This window comes from Psammomys obesus, unplaced genomic scaffold (genome assembly GCF_907164565.1).
Source record: "Psammomys obesus unplaced genomic scaffold, mPsaObe1.curated_primary_1811, whole genome shotgun sequence".
Taxonomy (NCBI): domain Eukaryota; kingdom Metazoa; phylum Chordata; class Mammalia; order Rodentia; family Muridae; genus Psammomys; species Psammomys obesus.
In genome coordinates this window covers 1524725-1552270 of record NW_026596091.1, presented here as the reverse complement: position 1 = coordinate 1552270, position 27546 = coordinate 1524725, and the positions used below count along the sequence as shown (strand labels likewise).

The 27546-nt window shown below is 38.3% G+C and overlaps 1 protein-coding gene across 6 annotated transcripts in view; it reads left to right on the top strand.

The window, feature by feature from the left end:
* The window catches only part of Ric8b (RIC8 guanine nucleotide exchange factor B), a 101411-nt gene that overhangs the window by 2937 nt on the left and 70928 nt on the right, over positions 1–27546 (top strand). For all 6 annotated transcript variants that reach the window (XR_008722518.1, XR_008722515.1, XR_008722516.1 and 3 more), the window contains exon 2: positions 5549–5596. Coding sequence is in view for 3 of the 6 variants with exons in the window: in XM_055627780.1 (XP_055483755.1) it covers positions 5549–5596 (48 nt within the window). In the remaining 3 variants the exon portion in view is untranslated. The remainder of the gene's footprint in view (positions 1–5548; positions 5597–27546) is intronic.

The window sequence follows — 27546 nt, the reverse complement described above, 5'->3', positions numbered from 1 at the left end:
ATTTATTTATTTATTTATTTATTTATTTATTTATTTATTTATTTATTATGTATACAGTGTTCTGTCTGCATGTATGCATGCAAGCCAGAAGAGGACATCGGATCTCACTCATTATAGATGGTTGTGATCTACCATCTGGTTGCGGGGAATTGAACTCAGAACCTTTGGAAGAGCAGACAGTTTCTTAACCTCCAAGCCATCTTTCCAGCCCATGTTACCTTCTTTCTAATAATCTGGTTATTGCAAGTATAGTAGAAAGAAGATGGTGTCTGGCATCAGACAGACCTTGGTTCTAATCTCAGCTCTGTTGTTAACAGTTTCATGACTGTGGATAAGTTATTTTAAGCCTCTGAGTCCCAGTTGCCTTGTCTGTAAAGGAAGGATTAAAATACCATCCTTTTTATTTATTGTGTGGATTAGATTCATTGAAATACAATGCCAAGCATTAAGCACAATGTGCCTATGAGGAGCTAATAGTCAAGATCCTTAATGAGGTGGTGTGGACAGAGTACAGGCTCTGGAGCCAGACTTCCTGGATGCTGATTGTCAGGTTACAGTATGTATAATTGTAGTAAATGTACAGTGTATGTAAAAATACAAGTCCATGTTGCTTAGCTTTGCTTTATATTCCTCTGTCAGATGAGAAAAGTAGCATCTATACCATAGCACTTTTGTCAGGATTGAATGAGTTCAGTGTGTACAGTACCTAGAGCAGGACCTGCTGCTGCTGAAGTAGCCTATGGCTTTTGCTTTTAACAAAACATGTGGCACTGAGTTGATGTCACACAGTAAGAAATTGGGAATCTTTGGCACTCTTAATATCTTAATATCTTAACTTTCGCACCTTCTAATGCTATCATAACTGTGGCATATCTCCCACTGTGTTCAGAGAAGCCAGTGCCTATCTGACTCTAGAATACACCTAATTTCTACTGTAGTACAGAAATTGATTTTGAAGCATTTTTTGCCTCATTCACTGGCTCTTGTTATCTTAGAGAGAGAAATCTCTGTCCCAGAAAGAAAACTTGTCTGTCAAGGATAAGTTGCTTCAGAATAGGAAAATAATTCATTGAAATAAGAGTGTTTATCACTCCTAAATTCACCTATTAACATTTATTGAGTGCCTTGTAGGTACTGTGTATTTTTCTAGGAATTTACACATATGATCCCCTTATATAAAAAATTATAAGGGAGATGGAGGTATTTTCATGTTTCTTTAAATAGGAGATTAAGGCCCATAAATAGACAGGCTCCAGAGCAGGTGGCTAGGAAGTAGCATGGATGGTTTTTAGATTCCTTACCCAGGTCACATTTGGCAGGGCTGTGTTACCTTTTCCTTGTTGATTCTGCTTTTGAGCATAAAAAGGCTTTGTTTTCTTTTCAGGAGTAGTATATACTACTTTGTTTGTAACTGTTGAGCCCTAAGCACTCTCCTTTAGTTACAGAATGGGCTGTTCATTTTTTTTTTCAAATAATTTATTTTATTTTATTATTTTATTTTATTTTATTTTATTTTATTTTATTTTATTTTATGTGAATAAGTGTGAAGGTGTCAGATCCCTTGGAATTGGTGTTACCGAAGAGTTGTGAGCTGCCATGTGGGTGCTGGGAATTGAACCCAGATCGTTTGAAAGAACAGACAGTGCTCTTAACCACTGCACCATGGCTCCAGTTCCTGGGCTGTTCATTTTTGAGATGTATTGCTGTAGTTTACTATCCAAACTCTGTCTTCCTTCAGGATCTATTCTGATAACATTTTAGAGAGGTCATTTGCCATCCTCTTCATTGTTGTGGGACCTGAGGTACATTGTAACACTGTGATTTTATTGTTGTTTTTGTTTTTCCAGACAGATTCTCTGTATAGCTTTGGTTGTCTTGGAACTTGCTCTGTACACCCACCTGGCCTTGAACTCAGAGATCCACCTGTCTCTGCCTCCTGAGTGCTAAGAATAAAGGTGTGTGCCACTGCCTGGCCATGTTGTGATTTTTTTTTTTTTTTTTAATCACAGGAATTTGAGGTAGTAGTAGAGGTTGAACCCAGGGTCTTGCTTATGGTAAGAATATTCTCTGCTACGGAGCTGAAAGAACCAAACCTGTCACTTAATAGGTGAAGAAACTGACTTGATTAACTGTGACTGATAAATTGAGAGATGGCATCACAAGCCATAGAGGCCACCTAGGCATGTCATTGTCCCACAACCATCTCTGTCAGGATTTTGGAAGTATGGCAAGTTTATGGTTAGATGAAGGGTAAAAAAGTGACTTAAGATATTAACTTAGGTAGGTCTCCAGGAGTTAGATAAAGGGAAGGAAGACTGCTGAGATCTCTGAGCTCATCATTTATATGATAGAGAATGAGACGGAAGAAAACTAACATGGAAACAGTTCTGCAAATACAGCCTGTGCATTTGAATGGAGGATTTAAATATCCTGGATCATGTAGGAGGATGCTTTGCTTTCCATTTTTGAGGTTGAGCTTTGACTTTGGGCTCACCCTAGTTTTTGCATAGAGATGTCCTTGTTACATTTTGTTCTTAGTTCCAGATTGTTTTACAGTCTGTTTTGACTTGTAAGAAGTAGTCTTGAGTGCATCTGTGGGCATCACTGAACTAACTCTGAATTCTCTAGTAGGTCAGTGTTTAGCCAGATACTAGAGCAGAGACTACACAGTAACAATATTAGGCATTCAACATACCTAACATGTATGTGCAAGAAGGAGCCAGATATAACATAAAAACAAGGAAAACATTACGGATTCTGAAGTGCAGCCTGACTAGGTTTGTACCTCGTGAGCAGTAGAACTGGACTCAAACTTGAGGTTGCGTGATGACTGAGTTGTTTGGGTTCTCTTGAAGTGATTAAACCTGCAGTCATGAGTCTGGTAGGCCAGTGAGAGGTTCTAGCTTGCTTGGACTTTTAAGTTGAGCTTTGATTTTACTCTTTGGTTTATATTCGATGGGCTTCTGTTCTGGAAATGAGGTGTGTAGAAAGCTGGTCTTAGGTGGCTAACGGCTCTAGGGAGGTATGCATACCTAAAAGCAACAAGATTCAAAAGTTCAAGGCTGGCCTGGGACACTCCGAAAGCCCTGTCTCAAAAAACTAAAATATGTAAAGTGTTGGAAGGGGAGGTGGGAGAGTATGTTAGGTCTGATGGAGCTTGAGTAAATAAAGTTATAATAACCCTATAGACTCCAGCATCTGCTGGGTACAAGTGGATTTTAATGTCTGGGTTTCTAAATAGCTTGGTACATTCAGAGTTTCGTTTCTAGTACCCTCATGCTAGTCTGTTTTCTAAGCTTTCATGCTGACTAGATGGAGTGTTTGAAAACTTTTATTTTAAAAATGCTGTTTTTAATTATTATTTTAAATTTATTATTTAAAATTGTTATTTTATGATCAGACTTGCAGTGAAAAAGCAATAAAAAAGTGAAAAATTAGCCCTTGGTACTACTCTGAATTCCCACCTGAGAAGAATAATTCTCTGAAGAAAATACTTAGAAGATATTTTTGTAACTTATTGAGTATTTTTGCAAACAAGATTTGCTTTTTTCTTCCTAAAAATATTTAGAGAAGTATTAAGTTTTGACAACTAGACACATTTATTGCAAATAATTTACAGAATTATCATTTTATGTAGAATGGCAAAACTAAGCCTTTTTGGTTTCTAAGTATAATTACTCTCATTTTGGTTTTGGTGAATCTTGGATCTGTAAATTCCTAAGTATAGCCCTCAGATTTACGACCTATTCTTTGCTTTTCTCATCCTTTCCTTCCTTGTTCATTTATTTTTCTTTATCTTTTATTCCTGAGATGTTTTTAAAATTATAAAATAATCCCAATGAGTCACCTTTCTTTTAGTTGCTGTATAGTACTTTATCAGATGGATATGATATATGTTCAGTAGACTATTGTGACATAGGCATATTCAGCTTGCCTCTTTTACTATATTAGAAAATAGTCTTGAATATGCTTAATACATAGTTTTTCTCTCATTATGTATAACTCCACTAAAATAAATTCATAGGATAGGAGTTCTGGGTCAAATGGGTTAAATATTTTTATGGCTTCTGGTATGTGTTGCCAAATCACTTTCCCTTTAAAGCCTTGTGTCAAATGGTGCTGCTTCAGGCAGCACTATGCCAGCTTGTGATGTCTGCTCTCCACATGGCTTTCTGCCTTCAGTCTTGCTCTCCTTGATCTGGCCTATGAGCTACTACCCAAAAGGCTCTTTGAGAATGTTGTTCATGATCTATCCTGGACCTCCCTGGTCATCTGTAGCCTACTGCCATTTCAGATGTAAAGTTTGAAATCCGTGCCTTTCTCTCCCGTGTCACCTGTTTCAGTTGGTTTGCATCCTTGTTTGAGTAGCCTCTTTGAGGGTTCCTTAAATGACCCTATCTCTATCTCTTAACTTCTTGTCTTCCCTTACACTCAAAGTGCCCACTTCCAACATTTTTATAGCTCATTTCATTTCAAAAACTGTTTCTGCAAAGCTGTAAAACAGAACTACCAAAACAATGCTGTCGTTCACATTTCATGACCTTATTTTGCGGTGGGTCACCAGTCCTGCTGGTTAGGGTAGACAGTGAGATCAACACGAAAAGTAGTAGAGAGAACAGAGGAATGGCTAGTTGGTTTGCCTGAGGAGACCTTTAGGTGGGATTCAGGAGAGCACTTGCTTCTGGTAAAATGTTATGAGAAAATCATAATTCTGTGCTCTTGGTTTTGTGACCACCACTCCTTATGCAAACAAGCCAGTTACTCTATCCATTCTCCTCTGCTTGGCTACAAAGTGGAAAGTGTACACTTTGGCCAGTCATTTCAGGGGAACTATGACACTCTCTGCCCTTCCAGTTAATTTTTCCTTAATAGCAGCAGCAGCAGCAGCAGCAGCATCCTAATATATACTGTTTGCCACTTGCCAGGTAGTGAGATGTTTTATGTGCCATAGCTATTGGAACCCTCACTGTCCCCTCTGAGCGAAGCATTACTTCATTTTCACAGGGGGAACCCAGGTACAATTTATTTGATCGAAGTCATAACTAGTAAGTGAGGGAGCCTCTTTTCCAAAGTATTGTCTTTCTCTGCAGTTTCTCTGATGATTTCTTAGGGAATGCAAAAAAGAAAACCCCCGCACACTGAAAAGCCTTTCCAACTCTCTGTCTAGTCTGTTTCCATTCTCATCTTCATTCAGGTGCCATCCCCTAATATGTGTCCCATTTTTCAGTCTCTCAGAGCTGCCAGCATCATATCACAAAGGTTCACACATGTACAGCAAACTCCTTGTTATCCTCCAAGTCCAGCTCAGATGTCCAGTGCCTCATGCTAAGCATTCCCCCTCTTTTTGGGTAATTGCTGTCTTAACTCTCTCTTCTCCCACTATTTCTGCCATACTCTTTTCATGTGGCTTTTTACATGTCTGTTTTAATTTAATAAGAATATTGAGATGAGAGCAATATTTTATATGAAAACTAGTTTGTATCTTTTGTTTAAATATCTTTAAAATATATATATTAAAATGACAATATTTCTTTTTTTCCCCCTTTAGCATAGGGCTACTTTCAAATTTGAATCAACAGATGAAGATAAAAGAAAGGTAAGGTTTGTGTGTGTGTGTGTGTGTGTGTGTGTGTGTGTGTGTGTGTGTGTGTGTGTTCCTCCTGGGTGGTCTGAGCAGTGGACTTGTTTTCGTCTGGTGGTGGTTAGTTAGTTTCTGGTCTCAGCTCAGTTTTTCAGGCGTCCTGAGAGGAAAGAGAGTGTTGTTTCAGATGGGTTGCATGCAACCCTTTCTATTCATCCCACATTCCACAGAGCACCCTGGGTTTACATAAGTGGAGGACTGATTCACATGAGATTATCACTACATTTTCTTATATTTTTGGTTGTGAGCCTAGCCTTTAATGGCTGAACCATCTCTCCAGCCCTCACTAGATTTTCTTACTGCTAAAATGTTGCCCTGTTAGGTGGCAGATTTCTAGGCTGAGCAAAGTGCCGGGCTCACGTAAGGCTGGGCTAAGCTTTTCCTGCTGCCATCCCCTCAGCCACGTGTTCTTCTCAGCACTGGATTCACTTATGTTGTTATACTTGTCTAGGCCACTAGCTTCATAGTCACAGAGGAGAATGGAAGCAAGAGACTCATACATGAAGGAGTTATTACAAGAGAGGGTGCATCAGAAGTTTGACTATTTAATGTATGCTTGCCTGTTGCCATTGCCTATAGCTGCATTACTTGGTGGGTAAAAGCATCGTGTTAATGAGGATAAGCCATTCCTGCCTATTGTATTTCTGGATTCTCTACCTCTAACCCAGCATCACAGATTCCAGGATCAGATAAGAGTATGGCTGAGTCAGGATGCAGTATCAGAGTCTTAGATGCCAGTAATGGATTGGTAACCTTACACATACCCATTTTCCTCTCTACATCCAGTATCTATGCCTGCTTCTCTTTCCCTCCTAAGGTTTATTCTCCATATTCAGACCTCCATCTGGATTACACTTTAGTATTTTGTTTGTTTGTTTTTATTCTTGTTTTTCTAAGGCAGGGTTTCTCTGTGTAGCCATGGCTGTGCTAAAACTTGCTCTGTACACCAGGCTGGCCTCAAACTCAGAGATCTGCCTGCTTCTGCCTCCCAAGTGCTGGGATTAAAGGTGTGTGCTGCCGCTGCCGCTCTGCCACCACCAAGCACTTCTTTAGTTCTTGAGCTGTCCTCCTTTCACTTTCTAGTGACATGTGGTTCTAGTTGATTGTCCATAAATCTAAGACAGCAGTCTAGTCATGTCTTTCTTAGCCTTAAAATATTTCTATGACTTCCTATGCTGACAGAATGACATAGTAGTGTCAGTGATCTGATCTCTGCATACTTCTCAGCCTGTTTTTTCTATTTCCCTTGTTTTGTGATGTAGTTTTAAATGTTTACAGTTACCCCTACAGACACACTCTTTATTTCCTCTCTTCTATTTTTCTAATTTACCTCCTCTCCTTTTTATCTTGTTAACTCCTCTTCATGATAAACCCTGAGGACTGCTGCTGATGGGTATTGTTACTCATCTCTCTTTGTCACATCTGCAGTGCTGAGCACATAGTGATACACAGGAAGTCTATTAAATGAATGCCATGGAGTATAAAGAAGGCTTACTTCTGGATTTGGGCAGTGTGAATAAGACAAGATATACCTTTTGGAGTAGAGATTTATTGAATGAATGTGCTTTTTGGGTAGCTTTAAAAACTCGCCTTCTTAGGAACAGCTGTTAGCTATTGCGTCAGAAGCTGGGAGTAGCCTGTATATATCTGTAGGTGATCTTCAGGAAATACGTACTCATACAGAATGGTATAATATCTATGGAGGAAAACTAGTACTTAGCTATTAAAATTAAGATGACTTTTGTCTGTTGATCACAGTATGTCACTTTTGGAGATCTGTTTTGTTTAGATTGAACCCAAGTGAGCAAATTTTTTTTGTCAAAACATACTTGAACAGCAAAAGATTGGAAACAACCAATTAGGTATATTGGGAAGAAACAATGGCCCATAGACATAATAGAGTACTATGAGGTAGTGATAAGAGAAAAATTCTATTATGTGTTATTGAAAAAAAACCAAGTAAGGTATTAAAGCAGAGCGTATTGAATGACAGACTCATGATAGAAATTCAAGCTAAGAAGGCAGCTACTGTGAATTTGATTGGGAGAGCCCGTCCTCCACTTATAATATTTGTACTATATTAGGGGTCAAACTGTGGAATCTTTGGTAGTACTTCTATTCATCATAACAAGTACATTAAGAGCAGGAGAGATCACCCAGTCAGTGAACTGCTTCCTTCACACTCAGGACTGGAGTTCAGTCCGGAGAACCAATGGAAAAATTCCTGGCCCAGTGACATGTGTAATGCCTGCACTGGAAAGAGAGAGACTGCAGGATACATGCATACACACACATACTTAAAACTGCTGTACATGTATGCACATGCATAATGTACATACAAAGCTAAAGCCAGATGCTTTGCCTCATGAATGATTGTGGGAGGAGAATTTTCCTGTGTTAATTATACATGTGTGTTTTCTGTAGGGAAGTAGAAAATGTGACATATTTTAACCATTTTCTATGGGTTTGATTCCAGCAGCATTCCTCTGATTCACATGCAGCCCCCCAGATAGGCAACTTCCTCATATTCCCAGTATTTGCATATAAGGACACAACTTCCCATATATTTTAAGTTGCTGCTAGATTACTTATAATGCCTGTTGTGATGTGAGTGCTATATAACGTTACACCGCATTGTAAGTAATGATGAAAACATCCCTATGTGTTCAGTGCAGAGACAGTTTTTTCCCTAATTGTTTTGATCCAGAGATTGTTTGAATCTGTTGGTGTGGAGATTGCCCTCTGCTACTTTTAGATCTCTGGAGAGAGAAACTTCTGCACTAGTGTTTACTTCAGTTTGTGTGTAGGTATCTGCTTCATAGGAGGTGTGTTATAAACAAGTGTCATTAGGGACCTAGCTAGGTAAGCTTCATTAACAGAAAACATTGGCAAACAAATCATTTCAGTCTCCAAGGGTTAAAACCATTAGTGACACTTTGGTGCCTGTGGTGCCTTTCAGACACGGATAGGGAAACTGTGGGACAGCCCCAGGCTAACAGCAGTAGACCATCTCTGCATGGAGCCCAGCAAGAAAATATAAGGAATCAAATTACTGTAGGCTTTCTCTCACTGTCCTTGTACTGTCCTAGATGCATCTAGAGACCTGTAAAGGGTTGCTGGATTCGGGAGGTTGGGGGCCACTGGTCAAGAGCTTCTGTCAGGTGCTACTTGGTAACAACAATTCAAGACCTCCTTCACTTTCTTAAAGTGCAGTGCTGTGCTAAAGAACACCAAAATCCACCCATACTAATAGATACATAAAAGTCTCTGTGACATCCTAGGATAGTGTAAGGGGGAGTGCCTTCCAAAATAAAACGTCATAATGTTGACTTTCTGTATGTGATGATAAATGAATGAGCTCTAAGATCTGATTGTGGTTTTAAATTTTACAAAGGTTTGCTCCTCCCCTCTAGTGCCATTAAGTGTGGTGAGAATTTTACAGTGAGAAACCGGCTTTATGCTTGCACTGCTGGAATGTGGTGAAGTTTCCCATAGAAAAGCTTTTCCGTTGTGTGTAGTTGGTCAGTGCTCACTGCTCTGTTGCCCTATCTCATTAATCTCTTGAAGTATATTTTGGAATACTTGAAATTATGATCCCATACCTTGTTTTATCTCTTATTTCATCACCTTTGAGTCCATTTAAGAACCAAGTTTAAGTTGGGAGCTAGCCAAGGAGATGTGTGTGTGTGTGTGTGTGTGTGTGTGTGTGTGTGCGCGCACACTTAGGAATAAAGTCAGGTGTGATTCTAATGGTTGTGCATATGATGCAAATTGTGACAGGTGTGTGTGTGAATCATTGCAGATTTGGATAGAAGCACCTGCTCCTGCTTTACATCCTTCACCTAAAAGGATAGACTGTGGTTACCTGGCAGTACATACACAAATGCATTATGCAAATGTGTGGGTTGGGGAACTCGAATTATGAATTGTCCAGAAACCCACATCTTGAGACAGTGAAAACTCTTTCTTTGGTTTTTAACACAGAACTTCTCTCAAAAACCAGTAAAGAGTAACTCAGTAAAAGTTAAAAAACGGTATGTCATAAAATGAATAAGGCTGGATTGTAGCTCAGGGGACACAGTTGGCCTAGCATGTGAGGCTCTGGGAGTGGGGAGAGGAGTTACATGTTTGAAGCTCCTTGACCTGTAACCAGGAATATAGCATTGCCACCTGTGGAAACCTTCAGTTGTCTGTGATAACTGTATATAAAAGATCATTTTTCCTCAGAAGAATGAGCACTAACAGTGTCTTACTACAGGTGTATTTTTATAACTTCATATCTTTTCTCCTAAGCCGTAGGGTAGCTGCAGAACTGAAATTGTGAGTGCTTTAGGAGACAAGAAGCACGGATTGCTTATCTTGGGTGCCTCCCACCACTGCGTGCAGCTGAATAGGAACCTACAGTAATGCCAGTAAGAGGGAAAGCAACGAGGAAGTTGAGTGGAGACTAGAATTCCTGTGACGAGAACATATTGTGCAGTTTTGTGTTGTATATTCTTTTAGTTATATATCAGAATTGCAAAATTAAACTCAAAATGTTGTTCACTGAGGAAGAAGGATACAAAAGCCTATTTGAAGAGGAATCACAGCTGTGCATTTCTGATAAGAACAACACAGAAAAATGCGCAAGGAAATCTAAACGTTGCTACTTAAATCTTACTGCTGTGGAATAGGCTTTTTTCTTTTGTAAACTTTTAGATTATAATAGATTGCACTGATTTAAGAACGTAATTATATAATAACATAATTTAATACAAAATGGTATTTTAGGATGATGTGATTGGGGATGTAAACAGAAAGCAGTGCTTTCCTTTTTTTAACTGTATTTTTTTCTAAAATTGAACTTTCTTGGTTACCTTATTAAATTAGAGTAGTATTAATTACAAAGCCAGTTTATATAGTGAAATAAATGTATATGAACGCAAAAGTCCATTTTGTTATTCAGGTCTTCATTTTCCTTTAGACTTGGATCTGCCCATCATGTTGGAGCCTCTGTGAGCTCATGCTTTGCAGTAGTCCTTTGTACCAAGACCTGTGTTAAGCTTAGGTTCCTAAGGTGGCTGTTTTTCTGTGGTTCTTGGTTTGGTGCATCCTCAGCTTCAGATATACAGGGGCTGGTGATTGTTGCTGTGGCTATAGAAAATGAGCGGCAAATGTGTGTATTACTCCAAGGAGTTTGCCAAGACAGAATTGTTTTTAATTCTTAGCTTTGAATCTACTGTGAGGATAGCTTGAAGCATATATGCTTGTTCTGAAAGCCTTTGGTTCTTACTATGGTCAGCAGAAATTGTCAAACTCTAATTTTTACTTAAAAGAGAAAAGCTTAATATGCTTGTAAATTTGAATCAAAATTTATTTGATGCCTTTTACCTATGGAAACACGTAAGTACCTACTACAAATATAGTGCTCACTCTGAAATGAATCTCTTCAAAGATAATCAGGCTGGGGACAGATTGTAGAATGCTTTCTAGCATAGCCAAGGCTTTTAGTGTCTGCCTGCCTGCCTTTTTCTCTCCCTCTCTCCTTCCTTCACAACTCAGCTGTAGAATGTTTTCTAGCATGTCCAAGGTTTGGGGTGCCTGTCCCCCTACGGATGGTAACATTAAATATTTTTAATCCCATTGAAATATGTACACACAGTAACAAATGCACACCTCAGATTTTTCTTTTTAAAGCTCCTGCTCAGCACAGATCTTGACTGTTAGGCAGAAAGAATGCCTAGCTGTAGTTCAAATTAAACAATTAAAGTTTCATTCCAGACTACACCTTTCACTATAGATGTTTTGCCAGAGAATTGAAGGGGTACATCTAGGGGAAAAAGACAAAAAAGCTTTTCTAGTTTAGAGTTCTTATGTGATCTTTTAAAAAATTACTGTGTGTGCGTGTGCAGTGTCCATGTGCTCACATGTACACATGGGAATGGACATGACACTGTGTGTGGAGATCAGAGACTTGAGATGTGGTACTCTCTCTAGAGAGAGTAAATTGCCGAAGTGGTGGCTGCACTCCCCACCTTGTTAGGAAACAAGGTCTTTCTCGTTTCTGTTCTGCACTGTCAGCTTTGGCTGAGCCTCCTGTCTTTACCTCTCGTTTCTCAGTAGGAACACTGGGCTTACTGATCATGCATTCTAGTATATTTAGCTTTTCTAGTAGGTCCCAGGCTAGAACTCAGGACATCAGGCTTGCCAGCAAGTGCTTTTATTTATTTATTGAACCATCTCCCAGGCCCACTATATGTGATCTTTATGTTATTTTTTTGGATACCTGGCTGGGGTGATAAGAATAGTGTCTTTAACGTATGTTATGGAGTTTGGGGTATATTTTCTCATCTAAACTGCCAGTACATTCATCTTCCAGCCATGATAGTGCATGGAGCTTTATAGACTGTCACACCAATGAAACCTATGAAAATTATTTTTAAAATAAACACAAGGTTTTGTTTTTTTTTTTTTTAAACTAATCCCAAGAGTATATAATGAAGAAAAAATCTGGGATTCAGTAAGAAAAGTGAAATTGATAATATGTGTACAGAGGCCTCCAATAAACAGCTTCAGTAAAGAACATTTCAGCTAGTAGTTGGGGAGGCTGTCTTCTCAGGAGAGACACAGTATTTACATTTCTCATCTTACTTGTCTCTTGCTGCCTTCAAGATTTTCTCCTGGTCTTTAGCTTTTAGTGGTTGGTTTTCTCCTTCCTCCATGAACTGTGGGGATCTGATTCAAGTTGACAGGCTTATTTCCAAGTGCTTTGACCAGCTGAACCATCATGTGGTACCCTTTAGTGAGTTTTAAAAGCATCTGTATAAAACAGTATGTCTGTAAATTTATGGTGAACAAATAGTATATATATAAATATAATGTTTTTGCCAAATTAGCACAAAGGTGAATGGGAACGAAGCTGTATTGTGTTGAAGTAACTCCAGATGGTAACTGGAATCTACAGGAACAAATCAAAAGAACCAGAGGTGATAATAAATAAGGCCAATGAAACAAATATAAGTGTATTCTCTTTTACAGGGCTTCTTTCAAAGATGATAGAAAGTAGTAATTACAGTTATTGTTGGCTTTGCGACATTTGAAGATATAATATATATAACAATATTACAAAAAAAACCCTAAAAACTATTGTATAGGAATGACATTTCTGTACTTTCCAGAACATGAATATTAATCTGGAGCTTATCCAATAAGATACATATAATAAGCCTAATAATAAGCTTAAGAAGGTCTCAACCTTCTTAATGCTGCGTTCCTTTAATACAGTGCTTCATGTTGTGGTGCCCCCAACCATAAAATTATTTTCATTGCTACTTCATAACTGTAACTTTGCTACTGGTAGGAATCATAATGTAAACATCAGTGTTTTCCAATGGTGAAAGGGTCATTCGATACTAAAGAGATCCTGAACCACAGGTTGAGAACCACTGCCTTAAAATAACTTATATACATAACTCAGAGTTAGATGTTGATGATTATAAGACTTCACTAAGAATAAAGAAGATCTAAGTAAATGCTAGAGTTTCAGTCTTCCTCCCACTGGCTCATCAATTTAGTGTAATCACGTCTAAAATTCTAGGTGGCTTCTTGTTAGAACTGACAGGCAAGTTCTGAAATCAAAACAGGCACAGACTAGCCAAAAGAATCATGGAAGAGAAAAAATGAAAACGGAGCTGGGTATGGTGGGGTTGCTTGTAATCCTGGCATATGGGAGGTAGAGACAAGAGGATAAGGGGCTTAGGTCCAGCCTTGGCTACTTCAAAAGTTTGAGTCCATCTTGACTACATGTCTCAAAAAGGAGTAGGAGGCAGATTCAGCAGCTTCAAAACGGGCAAAGCATTGGTGGTCAAGACTGGGAGCTAGCATGAAAGTGACTGTGGCTGTTAACAAATAAAGCAATACCTAGATAACCATGCGTAAATGATAGGGTCTTTACCTTAATGGATCAAAGATCCAAATCTATGAGGTAAAGACTTGAAACTTACTGGGGAAAACAGAAGTCTCCATGCTCTCAGATGATACCAAAAACATAAAGAAAAGAAGAATCAGATAAGCTGGACACTGTTGAAGTTAAAAAAACAGAAAACATTTGTGCTTTAGAAGATACTACCAGGAAGAAAAAAAAAAGATAATCTACAGAATTAGATAATATATTTGAAAATCATATCTGGTAAAAATTCTACCTAACCTATGCAGGAAACTCTTTAAAAATTTTTAAGCTTTATTTAATTTTTGAAATGTGTATTAGTGTTTTGCCTGCATATGTATATGTGTGCTGTGTACATGCTTGGTACCCATGGAGGTCAGAAGAGGGAATCAGATCCTCTGAAACTAGAATTATGGGTAATTGTAAGCTAGAAACTGAACCAAGGTCCTGTGCAAGAGCAACAAATGCTCTTAACTACCGAGCCACAGGAGCTCTTAATCAGAAGACAACTGAATTTAATGAACAGAGAACCAAAGTTTTAGGTTCCCAAAGTAAAAAATTGACATCATTAGTTAAGAAAGAGGTAAATAAAAAGTGCCATAAAAAAAACCAAACAAACAAGAAGTGTTAGTAGAAACAGTATACTATACCCTGCTAGGCTAGAACAAGAGATAATAACAAATATTGTCAAGAATATGGAAATATCCAAGCTTTCACACACTGCTTGTAGGAAGTGCTACAGCCAATCTGGAAAATAATCTGGCAGTTACTCACAAGTTAAACTGAGTTACTGTCTAGCATACCAGTTGAACATCTAGGTTTCAAGATTGTGTTACAAAAAAGAATTGTGTACATAGTCCGTGTACACACACAGGTTTGCTGCATAATATTAAAAAAAAAGTAGAAGGAACACAAATGTCTATAAGTATGTAAATGATGAACAAAATATGTTATATTCCTACAAGAGACTATTATTCAGTTAAAAAAAGAAATTAAGTAACTGATGCATGTGAACGGTGAATGGACGTTGAAAAGCATGCTAAGTGAAGGAAACCAGACACAAAAGGACAGACAGATGTATGCTTTCTGTTAGTGTACAGTGTCTTGGATAACAGAACCTTGGTGACAGAAAATAGATTAGTGGTTGTCAGGGACCTAGGCCTAGGGAAAAGGAGGAGTTGTGATTTACTGCTAATGGGTATTGAGTTTCTTTTGGGAGTGATGAAAGTATTCTAAAATTAGATAGAGATGATGGCTGCACAAGTGTGAATATGTGCTGGAACAACAAATGGGTTGTGTACTTCAAACAGGGTGGACTTTGTGTGAATTACAGTTCAGTACAGAGGCATAAAAAGAAGTGTCGATAGAAACAGGGTACTATATGCCTGCGACTCTTACAAGCCCTGTGTGCATATTTAACCCTCACAACAAAGCTTTAAGATACATTCTGTGGTTTTTCTTGTTTTGCAGGAAACAGTGGCATACAGAGAAAGTAGTCTAAGCTAGTGAAGTGGTAGGCCACAATTCAAACCTAGGCTGTCTGGTTCCATAGCCCATGTGTTACACCGTATCGGGCAAGACTGACCCATTGTGTGGCTTATACAGACACTTATTTTCTAGAATTTGAGATTTGATGCACAGCATAGACAGAACTTTGAACTGAGCTGATGCCCAGCAATGAGAGGCATCAGAGAGTATGATTCCATGAGGAACTGGCTGCACGTGAGAGGACACGACCTCTAGAGTTTAGGTATGCTGCCGAGTTTTTCAGCTACATCAGAATTTTCTGTTGTTGCTAAAAGTGTAATGTTCCATTCTTCAGTTGTGTATTTCTCAGAAATTTTGCTCGTATGTCAAGGAAAGTGGAATATTTATATGTCTGCAGTTGATAGAACTCGTAGGAACTAGACATTGCTAGTGGTTCTAACTATTCCCAATAAAGAATAAAAACCGGAGATAGTTTTTTTAGTTTTGTGTTGTTTTGTTTTTAACCTAAAATCACAACTTGTGTGGAAGAGCTGGGGCCAGAGTAAGTCTTCAGTTCCTCTTCTTGCCTTTGTGGTCATCACTGGGCTCATCCTCAGAGAACTCACATTGTAGTAAGGCACCCTACATTTCTTCCTGTATGAAGACCCTGAGGTACCCTGCAGCCATCAAGCCCGTTTATCAGCACCCACTCCACATTTGGATTGATTCTCGTAGTTTCTCCATGTTCTTCTCATGTTCATGAGATTCACAGCTCTTCTGTTACCTCCCTCCAGCTATTCAATATAGTTTCTCTCCTGCATAATAACACACTTACAAGTGGTTTTATCTCACTGAGTTCCTTGCATTAGTCAGTTTTTTAATGTATAAGTTTGTTATATATTAAAAGACACTTACTTAGCACTTACTCATTTTACATGTTAAATCTCTAATATTATAAATTATTTGGGTCATGGTCTCTTACTGCTCACTAATCCAAAAATAGATATTTTTTCACTTAATAATTCTCTTAAAACTTTTTTCTCTTTTGGGAATCCTGACACGCAAGAAATGAAGGTATTTCTGTGCCAATATTAACCTTAGAAGCCTAAATTTTCTTCAAGACTAAAATTTTGTGTATGCACTATAGAGAAAAAGGGTTTTTTGTTTTGGAAAATAGACATTTAAGTAGTAAAAGAAGTATTGTGGACTGGTCTTATATTTAAAAAGAAAATGTTTTTACATGTGCATTTCTGCCTTCAGTCAGGAAAGAAAAGGCAGCTGATAATTTGTAAGTTTTCATTTACATCTAAGCTGTCTTTACCATCTGTTAAGGAACATTTGAAGGCACAGCATGTCATATTCTCAGGATTGCTGATTAGCAAAGAAACTTGAGCCAAAACAGTTTCATGATTGTTACTCAGAATCCTTGAGTGTTTCTTACAGAAACAGAACCTAGCCAGCAAGACTGTACTGCTGAAAAATGAACACATCCAAGAAAGGAAGGTGAAGATAGAATTTAAGAGTGAAATAAAACTTTATTCACAGAGACAAGTACCTATTAAATTAAAATGAGAGTTATTTTATCTTCCATAATAGGAAACAGGAAAAAAAAAACCTCAAATGTATAAATATAACATTGATGTAAATAAACATGAACTAAGATGAGTATTCATTTAGAAAATCTGTTTAGCTTGTTTTTTTTAAATAAAAAAATATTCAAGTTGGACCTCCAGAATCCTTTTCTGTAACCTTTATTAAAAGTATGCTTTACTATTCTAGCAGCAGTTCCTTTACTGTTTAGAATTTTTAAAATAAAATTTTTGAATAGTTCTCTTTACAGAACTGACAACCAATTACTAAGTTATTTACCATTACTGCTGTAATAACTTCCCTTGGTCTCACTTCCTCCTTCCCCTCCTCCCCCCCCCTTCCTCAATCTCTTCTTCCCTTCTATCTCTTCTATTCTTCCTCTTCCTTTCTTGTTTTTGCTTACTGCTGTATGCAGAGGGCAAAAGTTTAGAACTATCAGATTCAGGTGGCTGACCTTCAGTTTCAGTTAAGAACTAAAATTAGAACCCTGTGGAATATATATCCACTGACGTCTGGTGGAGAGTGTGGGTACAACCTTGAACAGCCAGAAAGGCATCATCCAAGGAAGTTTGCTTGACGATAAAACTTCCTTTGACATCTCTCCTCTTTAAAAATTTTAAAACTTCATATGACTTTTTGTATTATAATTTGTAATGCATATTTAACATACACATCCAACATTCCAGTATTGTATTATCATTGTGGTCCAAGAAGATGTGCTAGTATTCTGACATGGGGCCATGTCCCCAAATAAATGTACATGGTCTATTTTAAGATGACCATGTACACTTGTCACTCTAGGGTTACTGGTTGATTCCAGTGAATACAGATGATGTAGCACTATAGTCAGGATGGGGAAATAGCAAGGGGAAAGTCCTTGTTCATTGAAAAGAAAGCAGTAGACTATACATATAGTATAGTATATATGTATAGTAGACTATACATACAGTACAAAAGAATAGCAAAAATGTTAAAAACAAACAAACAAAAAAAAGTGAAAAGTGTAGAACTGTGTTTAAGGAGGGGGAAAATTAAATCCCTATTTCCCCTAACTGGACTAATTTAATTCAGAGTAATTTTTAATGTTAAGAACACCCATTATTACTGTATTTCTTGTATATGACAAGTATCCCATACATGTCATCTCCTTTAATTCTCCCAAGAATCCACAAAATAGGTACTCTTTACAGATTAGGAAGTTAAAGAAGCTTGCCATTATCTGAGGTCATAAAGCTGATGGGAGTGGCAGCTGGAAGTGAGACCTAGAACTTTAGCAACCTGTTAAATATTGGGGACACCATATTCAGTAGCTCATGGTGCTTGAACGGCAGCATGATTTGTATGTATATTTGCAGATATACAGTGTACTAACCTACCTAGGGAAGAACAGAAGTACATCACAGAACCTGCCTCCCTCCAAGTTGATGGGAGAGAGGTCTCCACAAATCCAGGCCAAGGTCAAAAGCATTCAGTTCTGTAGCAGCAAACATTAAATACTCAGGACTTAGAGCTATAAGAGATTACTTCCTTCTTTGGGATGGTGAAAAAGATAACATTATTTTGAAGATAGGAATAATTTAGCAAGTAATCAGTTGAGAAGACACAATAAATAAGGGGAATAAGAAAATGAGAAGGCAGAGAGACTCATACAGGTATTAACAAGTTACTGTGCCTGTATCAAGGATATTGTGACACTAGTAGTTGAATATAAGTTACAGGGGCTCTGACCTCTTGCAAGCTGTTGAGCTTACATGTGTTTTATTTGTTGTGACCACTATGGGACTATGACAGAGAAAAGTCTGCCATCAGTAGTGTTGTCTTCTTGCTGCCAACTTTAGGGAAAAAGGTCCTTACCTCAGTGAATACTATTAGCTAAATTATCCAGTTGGATACCAGAGAGGTTCTTTGGCTTCACTTTCTCCTTCACCTTTTCAAATCATTCTCATTCAGACCTCTGTCATTTCTCACTGGGGCTCATGCACAACTGGTAATTGCTCTCTGGGCTTCTGGTCCTGCCTCTTCTTTTGTGTGTCCATTTTTCACATTAAGTTAGTGCTGTTCCCAAAGTAAAAATCTCATTATTCTACTTAACACCCTACTGTATGCTCCTCATTTTCCTCTGGATTGAGTCCAAACTCTTCATCCCTGTCGCCATACAGATGCAGCTTAGTCTTTCTCCTCTTCACAAAGGAAAAGGACGACCTCGTTTCCCAGCTAGACAGTCCTTCTCTTTCCACCACAGCTCTTCAGTATCCTGAGTGCTATCTCCTGTCCACTCTCCCTGCTCCTGGGTATATATTAGAAAATTCTGTTATCAAAGCCCTTATCACAAGATCTAGCACCACCAAATCCTTGGTCTATTTGATCTTTTGTCTGCATATGAAACAGTTGAGTAGTCCATCCATAAAATGCTTCCTTCTGTCTCCCACAACACCCACACTTCTAAATTTTCTCTTAAAGATCAGTTATGTTGTTGGCATTTTCCACGGCTCTTGTACCTTTTCTTTTTGTTTTCCTCTATGTAGTATCCAGTCATAATGACGTGCTTTTGCTCATACATAGACACATAGTTTCATTGGCTGTTTAAGGCTCTCCCACATACCTCCAACTTCCTCTTTGATATTTTTATAAGCATTTCAGATTTACTGTGACCTCACAGATTCTCCAAACCTGCCCTTTCCCTAGTCATTCCTGTCTTGTAAATGTGTTGATTAAGCCAAAAATGTTCTCAGACAGCACATCCTGTCAGTCTCTTCCCTCTGCTGTCATCACTACAACTGAAGCTTTTTGTTCGTTTCTGATTTCTTTTCCATGCACAGTCGGGTTGATTTTCTTTTGTTTTTACATTTTAATTGGGTTTATCTCTTCTCTGCATAAACTCTTTAGCGACTTTTCATAGCAGTAGAGCTAAGTCTGTAAAGCTCCACATGACCCGGTTCCTGCTTGCCTCCAGTTTCATCCACAGCAGCTGCTACTACTCTCACCACATGGGCTTTTAACACCTCAGATGTACCTGGCTCTGCCCGTGCTGCTTTCCGCTACTCTGTGTGTTTAGCAGTTTCTCACAGTCAGAACTTGACTTAAGCATCACCCAAGCTAATGTTTCTTCAGTTACTTGGCAAAGCATCTTGGCTGCTTCCATTATGATTTTTCATAATATTTTAGTCATGTTTACTTATTTTCTGCTTTCTCCATTAGCCTGTGATCTGTTCAGCATCAGATTTTTGCCTTTTTAACCTTCTCCCCCCCCCCCCCCCATATACAATGCTTTGAAAATTCTACATACTCAGAATATGAGCTAGGTGGCTGATCAGTATTTCTCAATGAGGGGAGCCGATTTTCTTCCTTTGGAGACATTTGCCAATTGTGATGACTTGGTAGCAGTGTTGGTGCTTATTAACATCCTGTAGAGACCCAAAATGGCAGTAAGTACCCTGCACCACAAAACAGCCTTCCAAAACAAAAAAAAATTTTTTTCTTCTAATTAAAATTGTCAATAATAGAAGAAGATTCTGGCTTAGATCTGTGAGAGCACTTACCACATTAGCATAGCTTATATTTCCTTGTAACTCTCCACTTGACACTAACCCCTGAAATCTTTACCATTGTATTGTCTCTGCCACACCACCTGGGATTTATAAAAGAGACACTTAGGGAATTCTTTTTTTTCTTTTTAAGTTTGTTTATTTATTTATTTATTTATTTATTTATTTATTTATTTAATTACAAGAGGAACAAATGGATGTACAAATTAGCTGTGGTAAAACTAGCCTGTCTTTTGGTATTAAACAGAAAGATTAGCTGCTTAGATTCTGCAGTAGACCCTAGCATCCATCACATACAAACTGGTAGCATAGCAGCTTATGGAAAGGGCATGCATGACACCCATATTTCAAACGTGTGTTCTATTCAAGTTATAACTAAATGTAATAAAAAAAAACACATTAAAATGATAAGCAAGATAGAAGTGGTTTAAGGAATTTCAGTGTTACCTTATACTCTTCGAGTTCAGAGGTGACCATATAGGCCTACGAATTGCTCTGCTCCTCCAATTTATACAGGAGGGCCCCATTTCCTTCCAAGTTGTTGGTCATACTTAACTGTCTAAGCAAAATCTTAGAGTCTTAAAAATGGCCTAGACTGGGCAGCCATTTCTAGGTTGTCTGTAGATAGGAACAAGAAAGAGGAGGAGGTGAAGCCACCATCTTAGATAGATCTTAACGACACTGCATTGACAGGAGCTCAGTGACATAGTCTCTAAACTAGCCAATTGGTATAGCCAAGCAGCTATGGGTTACTACCGAAGAAAGGGAAGATGGATTCATTGGTGGACAACTCTCCATTTTTATCTCAGTGCCTAATGATGAAAATCTAGATCAGCATACTTATGAAGCTTTATATTTTTTATTCTTTGGATTCTAGTTGGTTTTAGTTCCTTTGTTATACAATCAAAGAAAACTTACAAAAGAGGCTAGGCGCGGCGGTGCATGCACACCTTTAATCTCAGCATTCAGGGAGGCAGAGGCAGTGGATTGCTGTGAATTTGATGCTAGTGTGGTCTATAAAGCGAGTCCAGGACAGCCATAGGCTACACAGAGAAACCATGTCTTATAAAAAAAACAAAAAAACTTAACAAAAGATAAAATGAATTATCTCTGAGAATGCCTTACAGATTATTTGTGATAAAGAACTGAGTGTTTTAGTGGGTTCATTTTCTCCGAATTACCGTAGAATAATACTTTTGTGAAATACAATCAGAGTTAATCACTAAAAGAAATAACTATATTCTTAGTTGTCCCAGCAGTGTTAACCTCCCGTGAAGATTGCAAAGTGGATGCTTTTAACTTTTATACCTGTCTCAGCTTCTGTCCTCATCTCTCTATGGTCTGGTAATGGGCTGTGAGTGGGTACTTACCCAAGTAACATGTTTCAGAAGTGTTTTCTGAAAGCCACTTTTGGGTTCATGTGTAGACTGATGTTAGGTTTTTAACATCTTTATGTCTAAAACTTGAAATTTGCTTTTAAAATAGTTTTAGAAGCCTTTACTATACTCCTACAGATCATAATAGATCATTTGAATATTTGTTTCATAGCTTATCTTGCTTGTTTCACAGCTGAAGCCAAAGCTGATCTTAGTCCTACATATGCATAAGAAACCCTGCCATTCCCAGGCTGGGAGAGAGTATCATTTAGGGCCTTTTATATTAAAGCATGGCACTGGGGAAGAATAGAATCACATGCTCAAGATAATAACTAGCTACTAAGTGAGAAATACTGTGGTATAGCCATTAATCCACAGCAGGAATTGCAATGGTATCAGATGATCTGGGTGGAACCCTGGCCTGCCCCAGTGTCTTCATGCAATCACTTGGTTCTACTAAATGATAGATTAAATAAAACTGAATGAGCTGTTAGAGAGATGAAGCTATATTATATAAATACAGGTTTATTGGGAGCAGCAAAGGGGCCAGGAAGAGAGTATGTGCTGGGAGCAGGGGAAGAGAGAGAAAAGGCAGGAAGTGGGGGTCAAGGGGGAGAAAGGGGAAACAGAACCAAGATATCTGGTTATATAATGGAGGGCCTGTGGGAGAGAAGCCTCATCCCTAGGTGTAGAGAAGGGTATGGCAGCCAAGCCCTACAGCAGGTATAGACCTAACATCCCAGCCGTTTGTTGATAATAAATGGGTAATGGATCAAGAATTTTCTGGCTACTTCGGCTGGCTGACATTGGGGATGCTGATTTTGGGGCATGGGACAAAAAGCTGGAATGTTGGCCAAGTTCCACGAGTAGGCTGTCCAGGATCTGTGAGGCCATCTGTGGCTAGGAAACTGTAGGTCTAGGTAATGCAGTTTGTGAGGTTTAGTCTGGAGCACCTGAGTTCTGGATGCAGCTCTTGAGGAAACAGGACGCTGGAACATGTATATGTTAGGGAAAGAAGGTAAAGTAAGGAGTTTAGCTTTTAGGTCCACTGACTTTTAGGCCCATGGTCTTGGTAGTTGGGGGAGGGGAGTCCTAAAACCAGGGGAGGAATTCCACCCTCAGGAATAGGTAGGCTGGGAAACAGGCTGTTGATTGGCAGTACTTACCTGGAGCCTGACCTGTGGATTCCAGTGATCGCCTGAAGCTTAAAAGTTTCCAGAAAGAGACAAATTGGCTTGGGAGATAGTTTAAAATCTGATTAATGTTAAAGCTTTTAACAGTCTTGATTCAAAAACAGTAGCATAGTAGCCCTTTCCTTCCCCCAGCATGCACTCCCCTTCTCCCTCCCTCACTGCTCCCAATAGACCTGCATTTATATATTATAGCTTTGTCTCTCCATTAGCTCATTCCATTTTATAATCAATCACTAAAAATCATATAATAAGTATTCATTAAGCATTTATTAAATTGAATGGCACATATAAAGGTTTTTAATAAACTGCAAAGCACATAAACAAAAAATAAAATCGGGAACTGTACTTTGTAAAGCTGAATCCATTGATTTTTCTGGACTCAGCTGCATTTCATGCTAAAACTGCATTGATAACAGGAATTACATTCAATGTATCCATTTAAAGTTGTATTTATGAAGAAATAAATGGCTCAGTGGTCAAGAGTGCTTATTACTCTTCTACAGGACCTGCGTTAAGTTCCTGGTACCCACATGGATGGTTTATCATTCTCTGCAACTCCATTTCCAGGGCATCTAATGCCCTTTTCTGTCCCCTAAGGGACCAAGCATGAATGTGGTACATATATATACATGTGGCAAGACACTCATGCATATAATGAAAATGAAAATGAAAACACTTTTTTTAAAAATCATGTTTATATAAGGACCCTAAGCAGCTTAGAAAATTAGGTGTTTTTTTTTTTTTAATTTCAGGAAACAAAATTAGGTGTACATGATTATAATTTTGTTTATTAAAATAATATGCATGTTATTAAAAGTCAAGTAGCTTGACTAAGGGCAAGGTCTTGGCATAGAGAACATGGTATAGCTGTAGATGTTGTTTTATTAAAGCTGTGGAGATTTTACGCATGCATTCAGTGTATTTTGATCACAGTCCTTTCTCTAATTCCTCCTGATCCACATTTTACTTAATTTCTTGTCCTTTAAAAAAAAAGTTTCTTTTTTTAAGTTTATATTTTAAACAACATAGGCATTTAAGTAACCTAAGCCATTCTGGAAGTTTCCTTGTGTGAAAGCCTTTTTTCACAAGAACAGATGTCTCTGCTGCTTTCTTTCCTTCTTAGAAAGAATTGTGAAAATGATGTAGATAAGACACCAAGGTTTGAAGGTTAGGAATGTCAGTGAGATAGTTTTGTGGATGTACCTCATGCTCTCCATGCTCTGTTAACAGTTAAATGGAAATAAAAGAATGAAAGTAGCCATGAAGGATTGTTTCATGGCATCTCTTATGAGAAGCCCATGATATTATTTTCATTATACAAATGGGAACTATAGGCAGAGAAGGAGTGACATTCATAGAGGGGAGAGAGGGTCAGAGAACAAAAGAGCTAAATGTGAGATAATTTGTCAAAAGCTCCAGACACAGGAGATGCCTTGTTAAAATAGTATGAGAGAAAACTCAAAAGACTGGTTAGGCCAGCAGCAGATTGCTGTATAGGTAGAGGTGTTTGTTCCGCAGAACTCACATGTTCACATGTTGGAAAGGAAAGAACCAACTCCCAAAGTTTTCCTATGACTTCTGCCTATGTGCATGCACATATACACAAATAAATGGTTTTTTTTTTGTTGTTTTTTTTTTTTTTAATGTAAAGACAGGTCAAATGCCAAATTAAAGACAGTCTTATGCCAAATTAAAGACTTTAGGATTTTTTTTTTTTTGGTCTCCCAATTATGTATAATTGATACCTGTACTAAATGTTCATTATATGCCAGGCTTTGTCCTAAGTGGTATATATGTCTGATATTGAAGATTTGCTACGAACATGGTTGAGCAAATGACCTTGTTGTATACTTGAGCATTTTTTGGGATATATGCCTAGAAATGGTGTAGCCGGATCTTGAGGTAGCACTATTTCTATTTGTCTGAGAAAACGCCAGATTGATTTCCAAAGTGGTTGTACAAGTTTAAAGCAATGGAGGACGGTTTCCCTTTCTCCACATCCTCTCCAACATGTGTTGTCACTTGAGTTTTTGATCTTAGCCATTCTGAGGGGTATAAGGTGAAATCTCAGGGTCGTTTTGATTTGCATTTCCCTGATGACAAATGTTGAGCATTTCTTTGTTTTTCTGCCATTCAGTGTTCCCTCTATTGAGAATTCTCTGTTTAGCTCTGTACCCCATTTTTTAATTGGGTCACTTGATTTGTTGCTGTTTAACTTCTTAAGTTCTTTATATATTCTGGATAATAGCCCTCTATCAGATATAGGGTTGGTGAAGATCCTTTCCCAATCTGTAGGTAGTCGTTTTGTTTTGATAGCAGTGTCCTTTGCTTTACAGGAGCTTTTCAGTTTCATGAGGTCCCATTTATTGATTGTTGATCTTAGAGCCTGTGCTGTTGGTCTTCTGTTCAAAAAATGAAAAAAAAAATAAGGAAATTTAAGTTTTTAACATAAGGAAATATTTAATTAAATGACCTTACCTATGTTGAATGATCAAAGGACAAGTTAAACTAATGTTCATGCACACTTTATGGTAATAAGAAATGTTTATTAATATTTAAGTATTAAATATCATAAAGAAAACATGGAAACTTTGAAAAAGAAATAAAAATCTGCACTTAGAAGGAAAATAAAAAGATAAGTGCAATGCCTAAAGAAGAAAATAACTTAACACGGTCATACCAGGAATAAGTAGAATAGACAAGACTTGAATCAGTCAAGTTAAATGCCAACTCTGGTTCTCAGTTTCACCATTCTTTTTTGGTTATAAGGTCCTTAATAAGATGAACAAGTTTCAAGTCCAGTGTCAACCTTAAACAAGTAATGTGCTTCCCTCATGCATGGTTTCTAACATTGAAGGAAGGGCTTGTCATCAGACAGTGATATACATTTGTATCCCTGCTGTCCTTCCACATCAGCCCAGGACACCAAGGAAGTTAATGCATTTGTGCCAGTGGCCTTAATTCTGCTTACTCTTCTATGCTCCATGTGTCTACATTTCTGCATACCTCTGACAGTGAACCTTAGTTAACGTCCTAACATCTAAGACGTGTCAGTCTGTGCTGACTGTATTCAGTGCTTCTCAGGACCCTTGATAAAGGTGCCAGCCTCCCCCTGGAGCTGTTGAGTCAGAAACTGGAGGTGAGGTATAACAGTTTTTGAGTATGAGGCATGCTGAGGTTTGAGAACCATCATTACAGTCTGCTCTGATCTTTCAGTTCTGGTGCACATTGCTTAATTTTTTTTCTAGCAACTGTGGAGAACTACTAGGATCTTACTCTTAAATTTTTGTTATTGAGTCTTATACTTTGACTTTGTAGGGATAGAGTATGTTTTAAGAGTAAAAGTGGCCTGGTGGTGGTGGCGTACACCTTTGATCGCAGCACTCAAGAGGCAGAGGCAGGCGGATCACTGAGTTCAAGGGCAGCCTGGTTTACAGAGCAAGCTCCAGGTGGGCAAGCGCTACACAGAGACACCCTGTCTCAAAAAAAACCTAAAAGGGAGGAAAGGAGGAGAGTCAATTTGTAGAGTATTCATCTTTGGCTGAGTGGTAGAGCACTTATGTGCCATCTCCAATACTAATACAGATTGATAAATACTGGTAAGGAAGAGTGAAAGGAAGACAGAAAAGGGCCTTTAAATATAGAAGTAGTACATGCAGTCAGTAGAGTTGTAGAGAAGGCTGCCTCTTGAGCCCTTTTGCTGGGTTTAAACATAAATACTCAGTTGTTCTGACTGAGCCAAATGTGGTTTTCTTCTAAAATTCTTTGAGAAGAAATTACTGTGCTTAGTAAAATATCTATTACAACTACTTGCTTGCTTTTTGTTTGTGGTGTGCACGCATGTGTGAATGTGTATGCACATATATGGATACTCATGTGTGCACCCACGATTGATGTCAGGTGTCACCCTTCAGCTTATTTACTGAGGCAGGGTGTCTCATTTGAATCCAGAGCTTACCAGTACAACTAATTCAGATAATAACTGGGTTGGTCTAGAGATCCTGTTTCTGCCTCCCATTCCTTGGAATTCCAGGCAGGCTGCCTCTCCCACCCAATATGTACATGGATTCTATGGCTCCAAGTTCTGCTCCTCACACTTGCATGACAGGCACTTGCACCACTGAACCACCTCTTCAATCCTACATTGTCTTAAGTACTTGTATTTTTCAGAAAGCAAGTAGACATCTAAAACCTGAGACAATAAAAAGCTATCTACCAGCCATTATATGAGGGATGCCAGTCATGAGAAATAGCATGCTCAGGAGAAGCTAGGATTGACAACTGCTAGGAAACTCAAACTCTCATGTTTGGTTGCTGGGCGATTTGTGGTAAACTTTTAGGTTTAAGGTGTAAACTCTGTGTCTCTGACCTCTTGCACTTTCTTCATAGGTTTCAGTTTCCCCATCCTGTATCTGAAGAAAGAGACTATGTAAACTTTTGTGTCCCCATCCTTGGCTATTCTAACTCATTCTCATGCTGTCTTCTCTCTTGTGTCTGAAGAAAGGGACAATATAAACTTTGTTGTTGCTGTTGTTTTGGCTTAGTAAATAAAGTTATCTGTGTACTATACCATATTTACATGTTATATTTTATATTTAATTCTACAGTTACTTTTTATTCTTTTTATTGTTATGTGCATGGGTGTTTTGCATGCAATATGCAATGCTCATGGAGGCCAGAAGAGGGTGTTGTATTCCCCAGAAACTGGAGTTACAGATGGTTTTGAGCCTTCAAATCAAAGCAGGGGGTGGGGGTTAGAAGAGCAGCCAGTGCTCTCTTTTTTTTTCTTCCTCCTCCGCTTCTGTCTCCT